The sequence below is a fragment of the Amaranthus tricolor genome, chromosome 3, assembly GCF_026212465.1.
Source record: "Amaranthus tricolor cultivar Red isolate AtriRed21 chromosome 3, ASM2621246v1, whole genome shotgun sequence".
NCBI classification, from domain to species: domain Eukaryota; kingdom Viridiplantae; phylum Streptophyta; class Magnoliopsida; order Caryophyllales; family Amaranthaceae; genus Amaranthus; species Amaranthus tricolor.
Genome location: NC_080049.1, coordinates 29335508 through 29360366, shown reverse-complemented (window position 1 = coordinate 29360366; position 24859 = coordinate 29335508). Strand labels below are relative to the sequence as shown.

At 31.5% G+C, this 24859-nt stretch overlaps 2 protein-coding genes across 8 annotated transcripts; both read right to left on the bottom strand.

The window, feature by feature from the left end:
- Positions 1–675: 675 nt before the first annotated feature.
- Positions 676–13576, bottom strand: LOC130807482 (protein FLX-like 3). 7 transcript variants are annotated; one of them, XR_009040583.1, is made up of 5 exons: positions 13419–13576; positions 8373–8985; positions 7369–7514; positions 4860–5143; positions 676–3660 (listed from the first exon to the last, which is right to left on the bottom strand). XR_009040583.1 is itself a non-coding variant. In XM_057672695.1 (5 exons), the coding sequence occupies exons 3-5, from the start codon at positions 8903–8905 to the stop codon at positions 5034–5036; spliced, it is 789 nt and encodes a 262-aa protein (XP_057528678.1). In that variant the 5' UTR covers position 8906; positions 10451–10545; positions 13415–13576; the 3' UTR covers positions 683–5033. The 7 variants fall into 7 exon arrangements, 6 of the variants coding, with proteins under 6 accessions (XP_057528678.1, XP_057528679.1, XP_057528677.1 ...); XM_057672695.1 differs by adding an exon at positions 10451–10545 and having other exon boundaries at positions 683–5143; positions 8373–8906; positions 13415–13576; XM_057672696.1 differs by adding an exon at positions 10451–10562 and having other exon boundaries at positions 683–5143; positions 8373–8906.
- A 1912-nt stretch (positions 13577–15488) lies between these two features.
- Positions 15489–18452, bottom strand: LOC130807481 (zinc finger protein CONSTANS-LIKE 16-like). The gene is made up of 2 exons (XM_057672690.1): positions 17081–18452; positions 15489–16091 (listed from the first exon to the last, which is right to left on the bottom strand). The coding sequence occupies exons 1-2, from the start codon at positions 18170–18172 to the stop codon at positions 15858–15860; spliced, it is 1326 nt and encodes a 441-aa protein (XP_057528673.1). The 5' UTR covers positions 18173–18452; the 3' UTR covers positions 15489–15857.
- Between the last annotated feature and the right edge of the window lie 6407 nt (positions 18453–24859).

Below are 24859 nucleotides of genomic sequence, written 5' to 3'. Positions count from 1 at the left end.
CAGATGAGCATGTCACTAACAACGGTGTGTAGGTGGAAGAAGAACAAAGTCATTGAAAGCACACAAACGCAATCAAACCGACTTTCAATGAAAACAACAAGTTACACAGATTAAGCTTTGCATTATCTAAATGTGAATATGATGAACAAAATGATGCATTCAAGTTTAAGCCATATACTAACGTTGTTCACATAGATGAAAAACACTTTTATCTAACCCGAGATACACAGAGTTATTATCTAGCTTCGGGTGAAGTAGAACCACATAGAGAGTGTCAATCAAAGAGGTTCATTCCAAAAATCATGTTTATGTGTGCTGTTGCAAAGCCAATATTTACAACTGATGGTGATTTTTTTTGATGGTAAGATAGGCATTTGGCCATTTATTACACAGGAGCCAGCAAAAAGAAGCTCAAAGAACAGGAAAATGGGGGAGTTGGAAACAAAATCAATACAATCAATCACGAAAGAGCACATTAGAGCAATGCTTATCACTAATGTGTTGCCAACCATAAGAGCAAAATGGCCTGAAGGATTGTCAAAGCATATTTACATTCAACAAGACAATGCCAAACCACATATAGCACATAATGACAGAGAATTTTTAGAAGAGGCAATGAAAGATGGATTTAATATACAATTAGTGCAACAACCTCCAAAGTCCCCTGACATGAACGTACTAGATCTAGGTTTTTTTAGATCAATTCAAGCTTTGCAATATCGAAAAGCTGCTTACAATGTAACACAACTAGTTAGGGCTGTGAATAATGCATTTCAGAATTTAAGTCCACAATGTTTAAGGTTTGTATTCATCACTTTACAAGCTTGTATGATAGAGGTCATGAAAAGACAAGGGGATTTGACTATCACATTTCTCACATGAACAAAACAAAGGCAGCAAGGGAAAGGACTTTACCAGATTACCTAAGTATTGAAAAACATCTGATTGTTGATTCACTTCAACATTTATTCACAAAACTAAGTACAGATAAAATGAATCAGCCTGTGGAACCGATTGGCTATGCAGGGGGTATTGATCAAGGGGATTGGAATGTAGAATTATCAGAAAACAGCAACATATCAGAAAACAACAACAACCAATTTCAACGAATTTCAGCAAGAGAAACAGAAATCAGCATATGAACAACAGAACAACAACCAACAAAATTTTTTAGGACACACAGTAAAGCAACAACAGCAGCCAACACAACCTTAACCAATACAACAACATATTTCAAATGCAAATTCCTTTTGACTTTGGACATATTTTTGGGATCTTTAACATAGGATGTTTCAGATGCAAACAACAAAAATTTTATGTTGTTTTCAATGAAACATTTGTATTCAAATATACGTTAATGAAAAAATTGGTTGTTTTAGTACTCTCAGGTAAACTTTTTTTTTTTTTTATATCATTGTGTGGAAAATCGAACATCTTTGTGCTTAAAACGTTGGAAAACAATCCAAACCCCGTTTGTTCGATTTTATGGTGGCTAAAAAATGCTCTCACTTACAGATCACAGAGCAATGAAATGCATACAAAAACGTTTAAATTAAAAATCATCATCAGTCAAAATCAACATGCACCAACACGAACAGAAACTCACTTGAGAAAGGACCAAGCTTATCAAGCCAATCTTCTTTCTTCACAATCAGTATTCGAAAAAACAGCATCAATGGAAGAATATTCACGATCAGGATACATATAAGGCTCAAGTGTGTAAATGGGTTCACCTTCAGAGTCAAGTACTCTTCCCCACTTAGGATCAGTCTCAACAGAAGTTGAGTCATCATAGTAATTAAAAGACTCTTCCTCAAACGATTTCAGTCCAGATCTAGGGTTTCCATCATCGAACCCCTTAAACTCTATCTTAGAAGGCGATTTGTAAGGGGATTTGGGGATTCTCAGAGTAAAGAAGTACGCAAGTTAGCGTTTTTCATGGGTGAGTTGATTGTCGAGTTAGGGTTCTTGAGGGGGGATTTAAAAGGCGAACTGGAGTTTGCTATGAGAACAACACGAAAGAAATTAAGGAATAAGGTGAAGCTTCAACCCAGAATTAGAGTCATCAGAGAACAACTCCAAAGAACTTAAGGAAGAAGGTGAAGCTTCAACCCAGAATTAGGGCTCTTAAACAAGTACAATACGAAAACGGCAAGGGGAATGGGGATGGGTAGGGTTTTAGGGTTAAGGAGGGAGTGTTTAAATGGGTGGGTATGTTAATTAGGATTTAGATATGTTGATTAATTAAAAGGGAGAAAAATTAGTATGGGTAATGGAGGGTATAATTGAAAATAGGATAAAACTACTAAGGGCATAAACGTTAAAAATGCATACCAAAAATAGAAATGGGACAATTAAGGTGACTTGACCATAAGAGTGAATGGGACACATAAGCTGAATAGGAGGGAGTAATTGTATTACTTTGGCTAATTATTAAAGAGATAATAAAAGACATGATAAACGTTTAGTTTATGAACGAGATTTAGGAAAGTAAATGTGAAAATGTAACGAAATCACTAAGACAATCAAGAAAAAATTATAGTAATTAAGTGGGACAAATTAATAATTACATGATTACAAAGTTAAACAAATAAATAGAAGAAAAATTAATTGTATAAATTAATTAATAATCCTTTCAATTCTAAAAAACATTAAGATTCATATATTCGACATTGAATAGCGGATAAAACTTGATATATTTATGTAACGATACAAAAATATCTATTTTTACAATCATATAACAAGGAATAAAAGTAAACAAAATTAAAAATTAAACCATTGACATGAAGATGATCAGACCCAAAACCCGAACATAATCTAGAATGGAGTGAAGTAGCTAGGTTTTAGTAGTAGGCAAAGAAGAAGGGTGTATTTTCTTTTGAATCCAAGAGAAGCATCCAAATTGTGATTTAGTGCAACTTTTGACACTAGTGTCAGTGTGAATCTCTATCTTCTTCATCTCTTCCTTTTTCTGCTTTGCCATCTTCCGCAATACATAAATTTCAGCAATAGAAGGACCAACTGCTGCCATTTTTAATTTGCACTAGTAGAACCAAACTCTTAATTCTTGAGTGTAGAAGTATGAAGTAACCCAATAAAGAGATAATAAGATGACTAATCTTGAAAATGGGAGCTTCCATTTATAGGGCAAATTAAACTTGGGGGACAAGTAAAAAAAGATAGCGTACAAGAATTTGGTTGTACTCAATATGTCCCATCAATGAAATGACCGATTGAGAATTGATGGAAAAAAAAAGTGGATAAAGTTGTATTTTAAGGAAATATAAGAGAAATGTATAGATGGGATGAAAATATATATATATATATATATATATATATATATATATATATATATATATATATATATATATACCAGAATTAATAAAAAAATGTAGATTATAGCTAAAAATAAAAAGAAAAATAAGACAAATTATACAAGATAAAGGGAATAAACAAGAATAGCCAAAACCTATAGGAGTGTAGGAGTAGCAGCCACTAGCCAATGGTCAATTGGTCATTCCTCTTGGAGTCCAAGGAGTTCAAAGCTACGCCAACCAGTTTCCACTTTCCACCTTCGTTCGCTTGACTATGATAGTATATGTGTTGCATTTTCCAAGTTTTCCAACGATTTGCAAATTATTTTAATACACTACAAGTTATCTGAACATGAAATTTCATGTAAAATACTACCTTTATTTAGTAATACACATTTGTTCATTTATTTTATTTCATTTTAAATTAGATGTGAAAGCTTTTTTATCTAAATAATGCAAAAATAAGTGGATATAGAAGTACTTCATTGTTAAGATTATTTTATACTCCCTCCATTCCACTAAAAATGTTTTATTTATTTTTTAACACTACTCACTTATTATTCTTAATTTATATTTTATCTTAATATATAAATTAAAACATAGTCAAATGAGATTTTATTTGATTCATCTCAATGCAAAGATTATTAATATTCATTTTTTATAATATTTCATTATGTATAATAAGAGATATCAAGCATTAATACGTGCCTTGAATAAAAAGTAAAAAGATATCTTTAGTGAAATGAAAGAAGTATTTTTTTTAAGTTTAAGGTCTAATAATCATACATCATTGAAATTGATGTATGGTAATACAAACTAATATTCGAGATCTTTAATCTCTATAAAATAGTTTGTTAACGCGCCAATACATATATGTGTACTAAAATATTGAGCATTTTTATGCACTAATATATTTGTATATTAAAAATAACTCATTATAGCATTTCATTATCATATCAGTGAAAAAAATATGAATTCAATTCCTAACTTTAATTAACATTTATTTTATTAAAACTACACATATGTTCAAAATTATAATACTCCTATTATTTATCATAATCAAATAATGTAGTGATTATTTTTAAAGAACTAGCTCATTTGTATGTTTAGGTGTAAACAGTATATAAAAGTCATTCTAGTAAGGATTTAGACATGTTCTAGCGAAGAACTCTTTAGCTTTCATCTATAGTTTACCATCTTAAAAGGCCCATTAAGAGGCTTGGTAGCTGGTATGTACATCCAGCAAAAACTAACAGACCCGGATCGCCATTACCCAAACCTGACCCGAGACCATATTATCCACCACAGCCGGAACTAGCTCCACTTTCGGAAATAAAGCTACCTAGCTATATATTTTCCCTTTCCTAGAACTTGAAAAAACTTTTGGAAATCTACAAATTGAATTGTTGAAAAATTATTGAATTGTAAAAAGCCAAAAGTATGTACAAAACATCGGCTTAAGTGAGTTACGCCACATAAACTCCGTCCTTACAGCTTCAAACGCAGTCAAGATTCAAGCAGTTAATACCAGGAAGGAAAATATACCTGTATTCTGGAATGCAATAGGAGAAATACGAATCAAAGGTAAATCCGATCTCCAAATGACCAAATGGATGCCTTCATCCTCACCCCTCCCCAAATTTTTCCCAGCTTTCCGAATAATTGTGTCAAATTCAGTAAAGCATAACTGCTGTAGAGTCTAGTTAAAGGAATTGAAGGTCAATGTCCGGGATGCTTGCTGTAAGGGCCCCAAGCTCCACCGTACCTATCATCAGGAGCTCCCTCACCTGGATACCTTATATTTGGCATCGCATAGCTACTGCCTCCACCTGGAAGAAATTCGACGAATCCTCAACAAAGAAAAACAGGTGTCTCAACAATGTAACACAAGTAAATGCGCCTTGAAAAATACGAAATATAAGTTTTGCATTTGGAGACACAAGATTAAGCAATATGCTTTGGTTTAATGTGATGATGTCAACCATTGTGGGAAGAATTCTATGGTACACAAACAGGGAGAGCCTGAGAGGAGAGAAATCAGACAGTGCATGAAAAATAGAATAAAAAAAAGAAATAAGTTCCCTCCATCCATGTACACTATTAGCCAAAAGAAATGGAGATAAAATTAGTCTACCTCTGCTTCTATATGCAAACCTTAACCAACTCCTCACAGCCTACATTTGCCACTCTCATGAGTGACTCATGAACACTGCTCTCCCGAAAAAACTGTACTCATCGCTCACCAGCAACAAAAGCATCTCTTATCATGCACATTACTGTTGTTATTTATACAAACAGGAAGCACCAGAAATTTCAATCTAAGACCCAGTTTTAGAGGACATTAGGTTGGATGGCAGGAAAGGAAAGTCCCAAGGCCCAAACAGCTCTTATAGATTCTGTTCAACCTCCCACTACCTTCCCCCAAGAGATACTTAAATTCCCTCAATTGACTCTACACTATAATCATCTCTTGAGTCATCATTGAGATCATGTGGTAGTTCTAGAATTCTTCATATTATTGCAATTTTATCTTCATATGAATTCGTGTAGAAATTGGGATGGCAGGAAGCAAGACCAAACAGCGACACGCAATAGAGTAGGCAGCAGGTGATGTATGGAAGACTAGAGGTAACTAATGGTTTTGTTAGAATTCGGCAATGGGAATTTTTGGTAGATATGAAGGTCAATACATATATGCTTAATTCCTAAACCTAGCAAAAGTGCTAGTTTCATGCAATTTCCCAACTATGTTACCTGTACAATGTACATAAACTAAGCAAAATGGCAAGTTTCAGATAATCTCCAAGCTATGATACTATTATTTTTCATTTTACCTTAACAATACCTCAATTCATCACAACTTCTCAGTTTGTATTCCAAGTACAAATTCTGTATACTTCTATAATATAAATAAATATTGTGCATTTATGCGCACGAATGTCTAACACTAGATGCTAAGGCTCAAAGAGCAACCACCATAGAACTTTTTTGTGCGTGGATGAGGAATTTCAACTTGGTACAAGAATTTCAATTAGACGAAATGCACAAATAGTGCCAAACATTAAGGTACGCAAGCACAGCAAAATGTTGTAGCCCAAATTCAACCCAAAATAAGTAAAAGGTTGCATCCACTATTACCTCTTTCTCTTCAATGTTTAGGTTTGATCATGTTTAGTCATAATTTTACATTTTCATGTTTACCATCCGTTTTAAGTCAAATTTTGCAAGGCTTATACTAAGTGGCTTTTACTTAACCTTTAATGCTAATCTTAAATACTCAAGTTCCTTGTACACATGGTTTACATTGAGATTTAGGCCTAGAAGTTTATATTACAGTAGATTTACATGCATGGTCATATGGATTGTCATCGAGACTAGATTATATGCTTATTTAGTCAAACCTGATTTACAGGATTAAGACTCTAGACAAGTTTAAGTTGGTGTAGTAAATACGGAGAAAGAAAACTTGAAAAAATGCGACATAGCTCATATATGCTAAAACTAGGTTAATATTGAAAAATTACTCATGCCCAAAACTCAAGATACAGGACATAAACCCAAAAAAATAGCACAGGAGTCCAAATTTAATATTTAAACGAACCTAAACAAGAAATTAGAAATTGCAAGAGTAGGACAGCCCGTACAAGCATCACAAATTTAGGCACAAAAGCTAACAAAATTTTATTTTATATTCCTTAACCAATCAACAGCACAGAAACCTAGAATTTACATATTCATTTCTAGATTATTGTTACCAGCAGACATGCATAAAGAATATTACTGCGTAGTATGATTTTCCAGTGTATATGCTAACCATGGGTAATACTAGATATAAACTCATGTCATGTGACTGTTTTTCTGTAGAGAAAACGATCTATCTAAAAAACAACAATGCCAAAGCATTAATCCCAACAATAGCTACATGAACCAAAACTAATCAACATGAGGGATAATACATGTAAAAGAAGTTCACAAAATTACAACTTAGCAACAGAAGGTTCTAGCACCAATAAGCATAAGTGTAAAAATATAGGCAAGAAGTTTAGCCAGTTACCAAGTCCATGCCCTCTCATATCCATGCTCATGCGCTCAGCTCGCAGCTCTTCAATCTCATGAGCCATTGATATGAGATTCTTCTCAATAGCACCCTTCTGCTCCACGAGCTCCTGATTTGCTTTTTTCTCATATTCCAATTCTCTCCTAGACATAGGCAAAAAATAAACTCAGAAAAGAAGACACTTTCTACATATTCCAGAAGCATACACTGGAGAATAGAGAATTAGACCTCTGGGATACACCTCAGATCCTAATCAGTACTAACTACTATCAAATCAAAGCAAATTTATCTACACTAAGTTCCATCTAATGTAGAGGCGAGCTCAAAAAGAGACTTTAAGGTTAGTAGAGGTTTAGTCCCTCTCTTGGATTTCAAAAGCTTGCCTAGCTAGCGCCAAGGGCAGACGATGGGTTGGGCACTTTGATATGACTAGGCAAAGTAATTCCTAAAGGAGATCACCTTAGAATGGCCTTAGAACGTTTTTTGGTCTTAGCCTTAGAAGATCATATGATGCGAAGTTGCGAAAACCCATCACATATGTTTTCTCTTCTCTTCTTTTTCTAATTTCTCATTTTTGGGTTTGTTTTGAGATTCTTAATTTATTCATACTGTATTTTGGGGAGCCTTAGACAACACCTATAGCCTAAGCTCTGGAGACCCTTAGCGCCTCGCACCTTTTAAAACTAAGGTTCCTCCTATTAAAAAGACGTACAGATTTATGCCATAAATATTCAGAACCTTCTCGGAGACTAGATCTATTTGCTTGTGACAGAAGTTTCGGGGCAAAATCACTTCTCCCAAAGAAACAAGTCAAAAGGCGTAAAGACTTATGCCATAAATATACAGAATTCTAAAAAATAGGATACAAATAATATTCACTTATCAACCCCATCTAATGAGCCAGTGTCCAACACCTTCCCCCAAAAAGTGTTCTGATTCCTAGGTTTGCAACACTAATTTGCATGTAACAAGGAAAAAAGATGACTAAATAAACTGTCAACCTGGCTTCAGCTAGTTTCTCACGAACTGCATCTACATGAGCTCTCAAAGTATACAATTGGTCATTCTCAGAACGTAAACGAGCTATTTTTTCAACGAGACCTTGAATTTGACCTGTCAAATCTTGTTTCACGACATTCAGTTTCTGAGTTTCAGCTCTAAAATGAAGCACTTCTTCCCTCAAAGGCTCTGTAGTGCGTAGATCAGCTTCCAGCTTTAATTCCCTTTCAATTAAATCCCTATACTTCACATTGTTGTCAGCACGAAGATTTACAATTAGCTCATCCAATCTGTGAATTTCGCCTTTTGCGGAAACAACCTCTCTTTCAAGATTCACAATTCCATGAAGCATATGCTGATTTTCAGCAGCAATCCTCCGGTTTTCTATGTGTTGAATTTCAAGTTCTTCCTCCAGAGCCACCACAAGATTAACAGGAACTGGTCCAAGTATATCTCTGTTTAAACTTGGCTCAGGTCCACCTCTTAAACCATGAATATCAACAAAATGGCGGGTCATACGGTTTCTCCTTGCCATGCTGAACATGATGCAGGATGTAAAGCGAATGACACTCAGATACGAGCACAAGGTGAGGAGGGGAGGAAATTATTTATGAACTACAAACAGATGCAACAATTACAATCCACAAATCCAATTACACACATCCCATAAGTTATCAATCAAAATTGGACTACACAAAAACTCCTTATGCAACTACAAACCACCAAGAGTCCTGCTGGCTGCTGCACCAGAAAATTTATGCCATAAAGTCAAAAACCTAATCAAGTTCGTAACAATGATGGCTTTTAAAAACGGTTTTAGATGATGCCAATACATCATAGTTAAATCCACACTCGAGTCCCCAAATGATTTGTTCACATATCTCTATGAATTTATAAGGTACCATTGTCGCATAATACACTAATCTCCTCGCAAAACGAATAAAGCGAACTATGGTCGGTATTGGGCTATGTTTTGGTCATTAGAGCGAAGCGTGAATCCAAAAGGCGAATTTACTGGCGAATTATGTTACAATGGAAGGTACAATTTGCTCTGCCAAATCCCAGAGGCCATTTTAGGATTCAAAATATTGCTATTCTTTTTTGCAATACAGTTCTTTACCAGAATGATCTATACCTGTCTTGTTTGTCTTAAACTCAGAAAATGTGAAAGACTTTCCACAAATTAGTAATACTCTCTCATCCATGCTCGTAACTTCAGAAAGAAAAAGAGAAAAAAGAAATCCTAAAACCACGAGGATCTACTGCTTAAAAACTTTCTAACAATACTCCCTCAGGAGCCTAATGAAAAGACATAAAGAGGTATTGAGAATATCAAAGTAGAAAGACAATATTCCTTGCTCGAAAAAAGCTCCAACGGATTTTCACTGAATGGTATCAAGTATCAAAAAGTCCCTTCATCCAAAATAGTTGGTACATATACCTACCCATTTCAATAAGTTTTTCCTTCAAGAAAGCGCTAGACATACATTTACCTACTCATTTCCTTCCCTTTAACCCCTTAAAATCTTTAGCAATTGCGCCAAAACTGTGCAGGGGCACGCGGAGTGTGAAGTGGAGAGCTACACTTCTTTCAAACTTAATGATTCATTAAGTACCATTTCCCTCAAAACAATTTGCATCAATCTCCATAGTTGAGTTTTATGGTAACTTGATACCATTTTGGCTTCTTCCTCTTACTATAATAGATACGCGGTCCGGGATGATACCAAAAAACTCTATGGTACCACACATCTACCAACAAAAGTCAAAGAGGAGATGCACACCTAAAACTAATACCTCTATAAGCTATGCCTTCCTAATTTTTGCAATTAACTTTCGAGAAAGACCAAAAAATAGAGTTCCACTTCATGATTCAAATTCAGAAAATGAACCACACCAATATAATTTGTTCTAAATATTTAATTGTATAGATAAATTCAAAAACCAAAGAGTCGACATTTGGCATGCCATGTCATATGTCATGTCAGGTTCATGGGTCATCGTGTTATTTTACCAAAGCATACATTTGTCACAATACAACTAGAAGAAAATCTAAGAAAAATATGTCCTTTGACAATACCTGCTTAGTTCATTTCTGTTAAAAAAGGTGTATTCTTTGAAGGGAGTATATTGTTGAAGAAGTTTCTCTTTGATTGCAACAGCGGAAAACAACACCTGAGAAAATACTATAACTATAGTCCCATGATACTTAAACTTTCAGAAGTATGAAACACGTTGAAAACAGCTAGCATGTATACATCAACTCATCTAAATTTATGTCTTAACTTAAAACATCCATATCCGTTAAGGCGTTGATTCTCATTTAGAAATTAAGCCATGAATATCAATTGTCTAGAAAGTGGTATGTACCAAAAGTGTGAATCATCAAAGGCTAAAATGTTGAAAAATAAAATAAGTGTTCCAAATTGGGCAGAGGTGTCAGGGGACTAGCATAACATCGGACTCTAGAACTTCGTCCCAAAATTTGGGAGCATATGAACATAGCATCAACATATTTAATATATCCTCAGCATAACATATCTTTAGATCTTGCGTTGATAGTAATTTTTTTGCAACAGATCTGCACATATTCAAGCTTGACTTAATCAATGCCAACTTAAGGTTGAAGGCCAACTAAAAGTTAAAATGCCGAAGCGAAAGATGTGAATTTCATACATCAAATTCTTGAGAAGCATTATATTAGTCACAGAGTAGGGTTGGCACGGGGCTAACATGAACACAAGTTAACAAGTAACTAAAGCCGAGAGTTAGAATCAAAGAGATATAGGCCTTTTATACCCTTTCATCGAGATTGAGCATACATAAAGTATCTAACATTATCCGAATCAACAAGCAATGCAAAACTCCAATCACCTCAACATACGATAATCTATCAAAGTACATCTAGTTTCAAGACATGATTGACCCCAAGAAAATCTTGTCAAAAGCTAACTTTCCAACAAGAAAGAAGTTTCACTAACAGAAGTTACTATAGAAAACATGGTCAAAGTGCTTTCTTATAAAGGAAGATCATATATACTTCCTTTTTCCTATTATTTTGCACCTCTTTCTTTCTAGTTTGTCCACTTTATTATGCTCTCCTTTCTTTTTGGTTATAGTCCCCACAACTCTCTTTTGATCTATAAATTCATTCTTTTTATAATCTCATCCCCTTATTTCTTCCATCTAATTGTTTTCTTGCCTTGTTCAACAACTATAAATTAATTCACTTTACAAAGTGGTACAATATTATGAGGACGCATCACATAAGAAGTATCTCAATTAGAAAATCAACAAGATAAGCAAGCATAGGCGGGAATGGAAAACATTACTAACATAGCCTACTAGGAAACAAAATCAAAAGGGCCACCAATCATTTGCATACCAATTTCCGGAGGAGATCAGTTGCCAAAACCAAGCATATAAATCCACTCTTTACAACAGAGACGACTTGTAAAACTTAAGACACACTATATGCAGATCAACACCTAGATTACGTAATTAAACTTGTAGTCATGGCCATTAATGTACAACTCACAAACTAAAGACAACCAAATGTAATTGACAACTACAGCAGAGACAATCGTAAAAGTCATGTATTGTGAGCACATGGAGAGACACGTATGGTACCAAATGGATACTTGATAAATGTAGACATAAGAGTATAAGACAACCATCAACACCAACCTAAAGATCTAAAGCTTTTTCCAACTTGACAAAAAGAAGTGATTTCATATTTTAACTTGAGCTTCTTCAAGGCAATAAAAATCAAGTTCCAGCCATATTTAGAGCCCTTAATGTTGGTGTTTTGGTCACTTGAACTGAGGCGACACAGATATGTATTAAATTTATTATTTAATTTGAAATGTATTCAAGAATGATGAGGATGAATGGTTAATATAAATCGACTGGGTAATCTATTCAATAAAGGAATATTTGTTAAAAATATTTCAATCATGACTCATCCACTCAAAAATAATAGCTAGTATTGGTTAACAGACAGCTCATAATAGGCCATACACAAATTCTCACATGAGAGGATCTTACGGTAAGACCGTTTTTATTGACCAACTCATTCATTTTTTAAAGTGGTCACTTTTTATACTCTTACGAGGCATTTGGAGGGATGAAGAATCCCTTGTTTGGATAACAAAATGAGAGGAAAAGGAATTAGAGGGATTGGATGGATATTTTTTGTTAGGTATCAATCTTTCTAAAGTTGGAAAGATTTGAATATCTCCCTTTATTTCCCTTCCATTCCCTCCTAAACAAACAAGAATTTATTCCCTTCCTTTCCCTCCCCTCCTTTCCTTTCTTTTCTCTCCAAAGTTGCTATCCAAACATAGCATTAAAGTGATCACTTATAGCCTTATAGAGTTAGATTGATCACTTATAATCTTAAAATAATCAATTAGAGAAATAGACTAATTATATAGGTGTCGTCTCATGGTGACTCATAGGTCTCATACAAGACTTGTTGTAATCCATACTATTTTAGTAAACTTCTGAGAATATTTTGAGAAAGATAAATAAAACTTGTGGTTAAACACTTTTAACATGTTTATGTTAGCGCGCTTATAAAGCAAACAATTCAACTCCAACCCTAATCAAGATAGACTAATAAACATAAAAGTACAATTGTTATAGGTACATTTAGTAGTAAGATTGTAATTTGTTATTAATGGGTGTTAGTGATAGTCTTAGCAGTATAAGAGTGTATTTGAGTTTATAAAAATATTAAGAAATAAAACAAATTCTCTTCTTTATCTTCCTGCTTCTGTCTCTCCCTCCCCTTTTCTCTCTACTAAGACTATCACTAACACCTACTTATAACTAATTAAAATCTTACTACTAAACACATTAATCAGAAATTCAAGTATCCTTAATCAGAAATTTTCGAACTTAATAATGGATTTTCAGCAAATCTACCATGACGAACAGATTAGGTTTGTTGACTTAATAACAATAATAATTTGGAAAACATTAACTAGATTACAAAGCAAAATTAAGTACATCAATGAACAAGAAAAGAAAGGTTCTCAACTTACAAGTAGACGACAATACAGAAGCCCCAAATTTTAGGTCTTTGTCGCGAGAACTAGATTGTAGAGATTGCAGACTGACAAAAGAGCAAATTAGAATCGAAGAATAATGGCCAACGAAATTGAACGCTATGATTTTATACCGACAAGGTGCAGGGAGCTTAACGTTGCCAAATGCTTAAATTTGAGAAAATTTAATTTAAAAAAAATTTACATACAATAATCCAATCTTTTATAATTTTATGATTTTTTTACACAAGTTTACTCTAGGCAAATATCAATTAAAGTTGAAATTATTCATGATTAATAAATAAGTGGGATTATTGTAAGAAAATCATAAGAAATTTGGATTATAACACATTGACATATCAACTACAATTAAAATTCACATTTTTTTAATTTATGCATTAAATCATACTATTAATAAAAAGAACGAAAAAATTCCATGTGGCATCCTTCCAAAGATTTGTCACATAAAATAATCAAATTAATTAATTGCTATATTTATTAAACTAAATTTAGTAAATTGAGTAAATTAATTTATTGCATTTAATCTTGACCAATATCTCTACCATTAAATTATGTTTTACTAGCACTTATTTATAGTTAAATTCAGTAAATTAGAAAATATATATACCGCATCATATATTGTTGACAATTTCTAAACTTGCAAGTTAATTTATACATATAAATGTCAAAATTAAGTGTTTTTACTGCATAATATCTCTGGCATTATTTTGTTTTAATATATATGGTTATAAATGTCGATGTTAAAAAAGCGTGTATTGCACAGATTTCTACACTAGTTATATAAAAAATATAAGAAAGTTTAATTTTTATAGGATAAAATGACATACACAAGATTTTTAAATGTTGATCACTAAATGTGAGAATGTTATTACTCCATTAAATTTTCTTTAGAGTTTTGATCGATTTGAACTTGTGTAAAATTTCAATTGATGTTTGATGGGCTATAAATCAAAATACATATAAATTTGATTTGAACCAACATAATTGACTCGTCTATTGGATTAGAATACTTTTGAATATTAGGTCAATAATTTTAATTTAACAGAAAAACGTACATAAAGTTAATGATGAGAAACTTAATCAAAGTTGTTGATCGATTGGGTTAATTCAATTTTCTTCCAACACCAAATGGCCTAACCTAAAAAAATTCAATCTAAATGTGATTCAGTCGATCATTTTCAAATCTTAATGCAAACCAAAGGACCTCTATGATGATGTAAGGATGAAGTACGGATGAAAGTCCATATTTATGAAGAAATAGTGACATATTGTGCATTATCAAAAAAAAAAAACCTTACACTAGTGATGTGAGAAAATTTTATTCCCTAGTGTTGCAAAATAAATCGCATTGTATTAAATTCATATTCATTTTATGAGTGGTAAGTGTATAAGGAGGTTATTAGTGTTGAGAGATTATCTCTTTCAGAGATGTATCTTAAATCCAGTCTTTAAAAAATTAATACCTACTTATCGTTTTTTAATGCCTACTTACATTATTCTTAATGCCTACTTTCAATATCTTAAATGTTTGCTTATAATATTCTTAATGTATACTTACAAAAGTTACAATATCATATAAAATATATAATGGACCGGCCCAATTAGGAATAGTCTCTCAAATGGACCGTTTTTCACAAGAATTTGTGATTCATTTATTAGTTTTCATTCTTATATCATTCAAAGCTTATTCGAACATACTTCCTCCGTTTTTATTTAGTTGCACCCAAGGATAATTTGACACTATTCATCAATGTAATTTAATTTTCATATTGTCGTAAATTTATAGGTTAAAATATAGTCATGTGGGATCTTGTTATAATCGTCTCAATATGAATTTTGTTGATTTTCAGTTTCTATAATTTTTTTTGATGTGTATAATTAGAGATATTAACGATTAAATTAGTATATTGAGGCACGTGAAACTGTCCTTAGATGCACCTCAATTTGTGATTTCTACTTGCTTTTCTTCACTGTTGCTTCATTTTGTGACATTGCGCTTGCTTCTATAACTTCATTGCAATACTTAATAATAATATAACATCAAGGTTGAAAAATTATTTTTCTAATAAGAAAATATTTTAATATAAGTACAAAAAGTTTTTTACAAATTACAATACCTAATCATATATAATATTGAAAGTAAGCAAAATTACAAGGTCTGCATACACAGAAGTATATATGCAGGTTCCCCTACGTTACTTAGCAAACGCAGTTGCAACTGGTAGCCTGGTAGGCCCGCATTTGTCGTGTTGTAAAAATTTTCAAAACAAGTGAACTAATATTTCCTATATTGTAAAACTGTAAAAATCCAGCGTTGCATTCCATTTAAGGAATATCTTATCATTCGATCGATATTTAGGCTTTACAATAACTGCATCAATCTCGTTACTGCATCAGTATTCCGTAACCGCATTTTTACACTATAGTTGGTACAAATGAAGAAGACCGTTTAACAAACCTTCCTTTCATACGAGGCCTTTTCTCTGCATTTAATTTTCTTACTTCATACCTTATTTTCTTGGAAAATAATCTTGTCCTTCTCTTTTCTCTGTACCTTAATACTTTTGCTTCTCTTCCTCTATCTCCAATTACTCCTATTTGATGATCTCCAAATAATAATTGGTCATGTCCTTCTGTTCCGCACATCCCCTGTTATGTCACATGTGTTAGACAAATGATTTTGTATAGCATAGTTGCAATTTGATGACTATATTGATTTAATTCAATGCTATTAAATAACTATCTCGTCTCTGAAATAATTTTTTTTAGCGATAAGATATACACATTTCTATGATTGTAATGACGAAGAGAAATGTTCCGCACTCTAGCAATAAAAAGAGATTGTTCGTCATTGAGCTTTATTTGCTTAGAAAACCTATTTTATTTAATGATTTGAAATACATAGATGAAACACAAAAAAAGGAGTTGGTAGATAAGATGGTCATAGAAATAAGAAACAAATAACAAAAAAAAATATATAACAAAGTAAAGGCGAAGAACAAAGATAACATATTAGCTAGAGAAACCAAAATTTTAAAACACTTTTTAAGATTTTCAAGACGTTCATATTTTATAATTAATATATTTCTTTTTGAAAAGATTGACATTAATAATCGAACTTTTTACTCATCGGTTGTGAATAATTTTACATTTGAATTATTTTCAAATAATCTAATATATGCTATACATTTGCCTACAACATACAATAATATTACTAATAATAGGTACTAATAGATATGATACCAGCAAATTAAAATAAAAATTGTCAACAAACTAAAAACAAATATAAAATTATTAGAAAATCTTCAACATCATACATAATTGCCTTGGTAAAATCTTCAATGCACTTTATATTATTATACTACTTTCTCTATTTCATTTTAAATGTCTCATTTATTTTTTCATGTTTGTCAATGTACTAATTCAGTACTTAATAACGATAATTATGCATAATTAAAAATAATAAAACTAGATATTACTAAACCTTATGCTGAGACGAATCAACAAAATCTCATTTGACTATATTTTAAAGTATGGATTAAAAATAAAATATAAATTAAAAATAATTATCATAAGATCAAATGTGACATTTGACAACGGGGAGAGCATATTTGAAATTTGAAGAATATAAAAATTACCATGAAATGAGGCCAGCAATCCTCGAGGTTAATTTGAGGGCGTTGGCCACTCATCCATGGAGAACCATGACTAGCCCAAGCATCACTAATTGCTTCATAATCCAACCTTAATAAAATCTTTCTTCTCTTTATGCGCACTTCTTTTGTATCCTCTGTTTCATCATCATCATCATCTTCATCATCTAATTTACACATGATTTCATTTCCTATTGATGTTTCAATCATTATTACTTTTTTCTCATCTTCATCATAATCATGATTCATCACCATACTATTAATCTCTGCTTCATTCCCACATCTTGTCATCATCATTCCTTCATTACCCATTTCATATTCTTCCTTTATTTTCCCATTAATGTTCTCAATTTCATTATTATTATTATTATTATTATTATTATTATTATTATTATTAGTAGTAGTAGTAGTATTATTATCATTATTATTATTCATAGGATTACAATCCAACAAACCAAGCTCATCAATCCCATAAGATTCATCATCAAGACCTTTTCCCAATAAAGTCTCAACATCAGCAGCAAATTGATCAAGATCTAAGTCAAACGGCAGATATTCATCGGACGAATCTTTCGGCTTCGGATTGCTTAACAAACTCTTACCCATATCAAATCCACCCTCCGATTCCATCGAACGAGAATCATACCCCCTTGCAAACGGGTCAAAAACGGGTACCCGATAAAGAAGCTGATCCTCTGTATCACCCTCTTGAGATGAAGTTGTATCCTCCATCCCAAGATCCGGAACAATCACATGGATTGATTTTCTCTTTTCGGGTTTCAGTTGTTGGTTCTTTCCGTGACGTGGTGTTCTGGGTTTCCGGGTTAACCCGCGATGCCATGTGGGTAAGTCGGGTCGTTGAAGTTCAGTGGATAAATTAAGCGACGCCGTTTTTAAACGGACCCGTTCGTGTCTACGGGCTAACGGGTTAGCGGAATGGACAGACCCGTCACAGGATTGACAGAGGAAAGCGTCGTCAGCCGGGCAATACCATCGGGCCCGTTTTATAATACAACAATCGCATGCCCTTGCAGTTTTGCCGCTTACAGCGTTGGCAATTTTTTTATCATTTATCATTTTATTTAGTAATTTTGCAATGGAAAATTGATTTTTTTTTTTTTAAAATGAAAATGTGTTTTTGAAGTAATTGTAAGAAGGAAATAATATAAAGAGTGAGAGTAGTAGGAAAGAGTAGTGAAGAATATCGTGAATATAGGAGCGGATGATGAAAGAACAAAAATGGTGAGTTTAATAATTGCAATATTTTGGGAAGGTTCAAGAGTTTTGCTTTAAGGAGTAGGGCCTTAGCCTAAATGGTAGGGTAATAGCCTAATAGGTAATCGACCAATAAAAATGTACAATAATAGTATGGAGTATTTATTAATTTTTTATTGTAACATGATGGGAGGAAAACTCTATTAGAATAGAATGAAGAACATATTTAAAATTTAGAGTTTAAAAGTATTTTGTTTTTTTTTTTGTCCACTTTATCTTTTGTACGTATTTTTTAGTAAAATTTAAGTCTTAATTTCTCTAAGTACGCATTATAAAAAATTATAAAAATAATATATTAAAAAACTTTACATCAAGATAAATCTAACAAGACTCACATGAATATATTTTATTGTGAATATACTCTTAAAATAGATAAATAAATAGAAACAAAGGGAGTAACTTATAATACTCCTTTCTATTCAAAGTTGAAACTTCATTTAATTTTTGTATGCTATTTATCATATTTTGCTTTTAATTTATATTTAATTCTTAATTTATAAGTTTAAATATAGTCATCAAATGAAATGTTATTTGATTCGTTTTTCAATGTGATTAATACTGTAGAAATTAGGGTTAAGACAAGTGTTAAGGGTTTCGAATAATGCTTATATTGATTGATTAGAGAAATAATAGCCCCTATTTATACAAAAATTATGAGGACTAAACAAGAAAACAAAATATTATATGGAATAATTACAAATCATAATATTTTCTAAATATATGCTCAATATATTCCTACAATTACTATCAATTTTTTATAATTAATAATTATACTTTTTTATACACACTTAGAGATATAATGAATTGAATTAGTGCAATTAGTAAATGTACAAAAAGTAAATGAGACATCAATTTTATATTGGAGAGAGTATATTTTTCCAATTTTTTTACATGGCGCCAAGTGCAATTGCATCAAAAGTATAAAAATTGAGGAAATGGTGAAATGTTTTAATAACGTTCTTTTAAAATGGAGTTAATACAAATTTATATATTTGAATAATCATTAATTTTGTTTGATACATCATTAATTTTTGGGTTATTTATTATTGGACATCTTAACTTATAATGTAATAGTAATTCACAACATGAAATTATGTAATTTTTATACAGCTAGTATTTCGAGAGACATATTTCAAGTTTACCCCTATAAAGATTAATGTCTACTTTTATTATTCTTAATGTTTACTTTTTGTATCCTTACTGTTTACTTTCAATATCTTAAATGTTTACTTACATCATTCTTAATACCTATTTATAATATTTCAAAAATATATAATGAATCGACTTAATTAAAGATGGTTCCTTAAAAAAATAATAATTTATGATTTTTGTATGCAAGTTATTTCGAGTGGAGTTTAGTCATACACCGTTTGGATTAAGAAGTGAAGTAGTAGTTTGTGATGGGACCAAATAGAAAAGGTATGCGCTTTTAGTGTATGAAAAGTGCACTTGTTAGATTACAAAAGAGATGAGGTGGAAGGGTGGGTGCGAAAGGCAGTAGCACTTTTTGGGACCAAAAGCAAAAGGCCTTATCTCATTCCTTATTGGTCAGTATTATAAAGTTGATCTTAAAATAAGGCTTCTCATTGGTTACATTTCTATTTAAACAGATTTCTTTTGTGTCTTTAATATCTGATCAAGATATACATAGAATATAAATTACATGATTTTGTTTGATATTTATTAAAAAATCTCTCGCTTTCTATATTTTCTTCTGTCTAAAAAAAGGGCCGTATTTGTGATAATTATAAGAGGGAGACTCTTTTGTAAGTTCACAAATTCTCGTGAGAGAGGGTCTTTTTGAGAGACCTCTCTAATTGGGCCGGTCTATTATATATTTTTTAAAATATTGTAAGTCGGTATTAAGAATAATATAAGTAGACATTTAAGATATTGAAAGTAGGCATTAAGGATACGATAAGTAAGAATTAAGAATAATGTAAATAGGTATTAAGAATACGTAAATGGACATTAATTTTTTAATGGGCTAGTCTTAAAATACGTCATTCAAAAAGACAGTCTGAGAGTAGGTGTTGTACTTTAGTCTCATTCCAAGTTATACCTGTATTTTCCAAGTATGGACTCCCACACTGTGTGGTCCTGTATTTTTAACTTTTATCCATTTGTTTCCCTCTACATTGTTTTCCCCCCACATCACACTGGTTACATTTTATGAGTTTTGGTGTTTTGGAATAGTTGACACACTTGTTGTTAATGATAGGTCTTGTATGGACTTAATACATACTAGAATGGTAGGCATATAAAGGCGGATGTAGTCTTAAATATCAATGTTGTCATTTGTCAGCATTAGGGTCGACCCTAGTTTTTAAGGGCCCGGGGTGAAAGATTATTTATGGTCTTCTAAACTATTGTATATATATAGAAAATTTCAAACCTTAACACTAATTGAAAACTAAATTCTTTTGGGGTGCCCTGAGCGTAAGCGCGACTTGCACCTGCTTAAGGTCGGTCCCGGTCAGCATTTAATAAGTTATATCTCTAAATATGTTAATATGTGTACAAAAATTGTTAAAAGAGACGGTCTCATCGAGAGACGCGACTTATATATGGGTTAAATAGCCCACAATATACATATTATAAGAATACGAAATATTTTTTTAGTTGTCTCACCGAGATATAGCGTTTCACAAGAGTAGCTCATAAGTGTGTTGGTTAAATTTGTTAAAATATTAGTGTGTGAAAATATTGTCTTAGGTTTAAGCCTTACTATCAACATTTTTTAAAAATATATCAATACTTAATTGACATAATTTGATTTTGTTTGTATCCGCTCCTTCATGCACAGAGCTCGTAATTGGGCCGAGTAGGGTGGGATGGGGCAAGTCAAAGACCGTTTAGATTTCATTCACCCCAACTCTTTAAAAATTTCATCTAATGATTTTTTAGTCCGACCATATAGCATGTCGGGTCGAACCACCTATATATGTAATAATGTAATTAAAAAAAAGTGAGAATATTTTTATGGCAATCAAGCCCAATAATGACCCGACCTAGCTCTACCCTTTACATCAAAGCTTGATATTGACACGACTCGATATCAATCCAATCCTTAATCTGTTGGGTCGACTTACCCCATTGAACACCTCTAAGTGTACCTAACGTTAGACTTAGAGAGTTAGTGCAGTGGAGAGCAAATAATATAGTAGGTTACTATAACGCAATTAAAGAATAATGCACAATAAAAATAGACAAAATTGACTCATTCCTTTGCCTTTTACATATTATTTTTATACTCGTTTTTTTACCTATTTAATTTAATTTTAATTATATGTATTTTATTTACTTTCTATTTTATGTTTAAAGTGCAAGCTTGTATAGTAATATGTAAACGGGTGATTCAATTTCACTAATTCCTTTTCGTTGCAGGAACCTATCGTTCCAATGAACAATCTAGAGTTGTGGGACACTTTGGTCGTATCCTCCTTTATGGGTATAAGTTATTGTCTTCTTTCTCTCCCTAGACTCTGATCATAATTTTCTATGGGCGGGATGCACAGGGTACGATGATGATGATGATGAAAAATAGGCAAAATTGACATATTGATAATTCGACCTATTATCCATCCGCTGTAAATAATACCACATTGAATTATTTTTTAAATTATTATCTAACCTTTGTCATATATTTGCCCACAACATACTATATTACTAATAATATGTAATAATAGGATATACTGCCAACAAACTAAAACAAAGATTGAATTATTTACAGTGAACTAAAAGCAAATGTTAAATTTTTAAAAAATAGTCTAAAAATAAAATTATTTACAACAAACGAGGAAAAAAAATTAAATTATTAATATCACTTTTTCCATAAAAATATTGTTAGTAAATCTATACTTGATACTCTTCAATAAGCAACAAAAGTGTCACTTGCTAATTTTTTTGCCATTGCTCTCAATGTTAACAATTTGCTCAACTTGGTAAATTATTCGAATTGCTTCCCAGTACCATGCTAGACTTTGATTGTATACAGCGCAAAGATACAATCAATTTGTTTTCACTTATTAAGGGTGGATCATCTGATTCAAATTGAATCTGTCAAATTTTAACTACACTTTATGCCATATTTAGGAAAGACGATTTCATTTGGAAATTTGAAATTGACTCAAATTTATTATTTGGCAAATAAAAGATTTTTAAATTTGAATTTGGATTAAATTCCACCATTGATTTTAAAGTAGTTAAAGTTGAGAATTTGAAAATGATTACCCAAATCTTATCATTTTCAAATTCTTCATTTATAATCTCATAATTAAAATCTATAATTTAAAATGAAATACTTGTTCACAAACGCTACATTAAACTATTAAAGTAATCTAGAATTCAACCTGTGAAATTGGTGGGTTATGTTCCGGAAATTTATAACTCGTATCTGTAACAGAAGTGGCAATCTCGATACATAATTAACAACTAATAATAATGTTTAATACAAAAATATTGTGAAAGTCTCAAAATGTCGAACTGTTAAAAACATTAAATCATAAAAACTGAAAGTGTTTAAAACAAAAGTAATATATTACATATAATAAGAAATATTTTTTGCTCAAAATGAAAAAAAAAGATACATCATCATCAAGTCATTAATAAAGGTACAAAAAGAAGCTAAGTTATTGATAAATATTAAATGCTGCGGCCTGGATCGGAACCTGAAACTAAATCCTGCAAAATGCTGCCATCCATGATACGGATGACAACCGATTGAATCGGTTAGCGCTCAACGCCGAGCATAACTTCCTATCCATACTTTTAAGCCATTAAGATACTATTCTCAATCCTCACAGAAGTACGTTACTGCCACTTATACAATTTGTTAATCTGAACACTTACGTAAGTTCATTTGGTTAATACTCATAACCGTACCATACATCATAGGATCAACACTAATCAAGTTCATCACTGATCAACAAGCACAACAATATGATGCCTGATATATGTAAGGTCTGGTTAGGTGAGGACCATAGTCTTAAACCTTAACTGTGGTGGGAGTCATCACCCCTCCAATACCATTATGCTCGAGCTTTACAGGATAGGTAGCTAACCCCTGTCTTATACCGTATTTTACGTGCCGGCCAACACGGGCGTCGGGATTTTACATACCGGTCCATTGTTCGACATTACCTTACTATCTGGGTCATTCAATCAATATTCATTCACACAAGTACATCAAATTTTTTATTACTACAATTTGACTTTGATTTTAACTTTGACCATCTTAGATGGTAATCTCTTTTATTTAATAAAATTCGGAATCATAACGTAATATTAAACTTTATATCTTTATACATTTAAATTTATACACATTAAATTCTATTTATAACTTTATTTTTAATAGTTCACTAAATTCACACTAATAACTTAATATTTTATTAATAGTCTTCAAGTTAATATTTTCCACAAGTAGCTATTAAAATCTATTTCTCTTTAAATAAGTTCTCAAATTAACATTTTCAACTTTACAATAAATAAAACTTTATTCTATTAAAAAAATCAAATATTCTAATTAAAATTCAAGTTAAAGTTGCATCATTTGAATAAGTTTTCAAAATTCTACAAGTTCACCAAAAATCAATATTTCAAGTTTAGAAAAACAAGTAAACTTATTAGGTTTGCAAAACTCAACATTCTAGTTATAAAACAAATAAAACTTATACTTTCAATAAAATCAATATTTCTAGTTTTAAAACAAGTCAAACTTATAATTTTTACAAAAGTCAATATTTCTAATTATAAAACTAGTAAAACTTGTAACTTCACAAAATCAATATTTCAAACATATTTTAAACAACAAGTTTACTAAAAATACTTTTACATCATTTTACATAAATTTTGGTCAAAAAGTTAGCAAATAAAATATTTTGTACTAAATAGTGATTAAAAGTACTTTTTACTATGAAATCTCATAAATTCAAGAAAAACACTTCAATATTTAATAACTTATAAAAATTTCTCAAAAATATCTTTTTAAATTTTTATTTTATTATTATCACAAATATAGCTTGTAATAATTTAAAATAGTAAATCAAACTTTCCTTTTTATATGATATTGGTCGAATGGCCTATGAGTGTTTTGGGGACTTTTCACATAAAAAAACGACTTATTAAATTTATTATACTAAATCCTAGATTTAAATAATTAACATAACCACTTAAAAAAAATAAAAACTTTACACGATAACTTATAAATTTACTATAACTTTAAAGATAAATTATAATCTCAAAATAAAATATGATAACAACATTCTTAGTATAACCATACTTAATAAAAAATATGTTAATAAAATAACTTAATTACTACCTTATAAACTAGTTGAAGGCTATCATAAAAATATTAACAAAAATCCCAACATAAAAATTCTTAAGTGTAATAACATTCCTAATGTAACGAATAATTCATAAACATACTAACGCTAGTCTAAACACAAATTATACTTAATGTCACTAGAATATAATTTTGCACCCAACTTT

What these genes read in the sequence shown, in the direction of transcription:
- LOC130807482 (XM_057672691.1), bottom strand. Translation starts at nt 8,914, where the DNA reads ATGTTCAGCATGGCAAGGAGAAACCGTATGACCCGCCATTTTGTTGAT. An exon ending in GAGAAACTAGCTGAAGCCAG is followed by an intron (nt 7,515 to 8,372) that starts GTTGACAGTTTA and finishes GCCTATGTCTAG; the next exon opens with GAGAGAATTGGAATATGAGA. An exon ending in TATGAGAGGGCATGGACTTG is followed by an intron (nt 5,144 to 7,368) that starts GTAACTGGCTAA and finishes AATTTCTTCCAG; the next exon opens with GTGGAGGCAGTAGCTATGCG.
- LOC130807481 (XM_057672690.1), bottom strand. Translation starts at nt 18,172, where the DNA reads ATGATAAATGATAAAAAAATTGCCAACGCTGTAAGCGGCAAAACTGCA. An exon ending in ATTGCTGGCCTCATTTCATG is followed by an intron (nt 16,092 to 17,080) that starts GTAATTTTTATA and finishes GTGACATAACAG; the next exon opens with GGGATGTGCGGAACAGAAGG.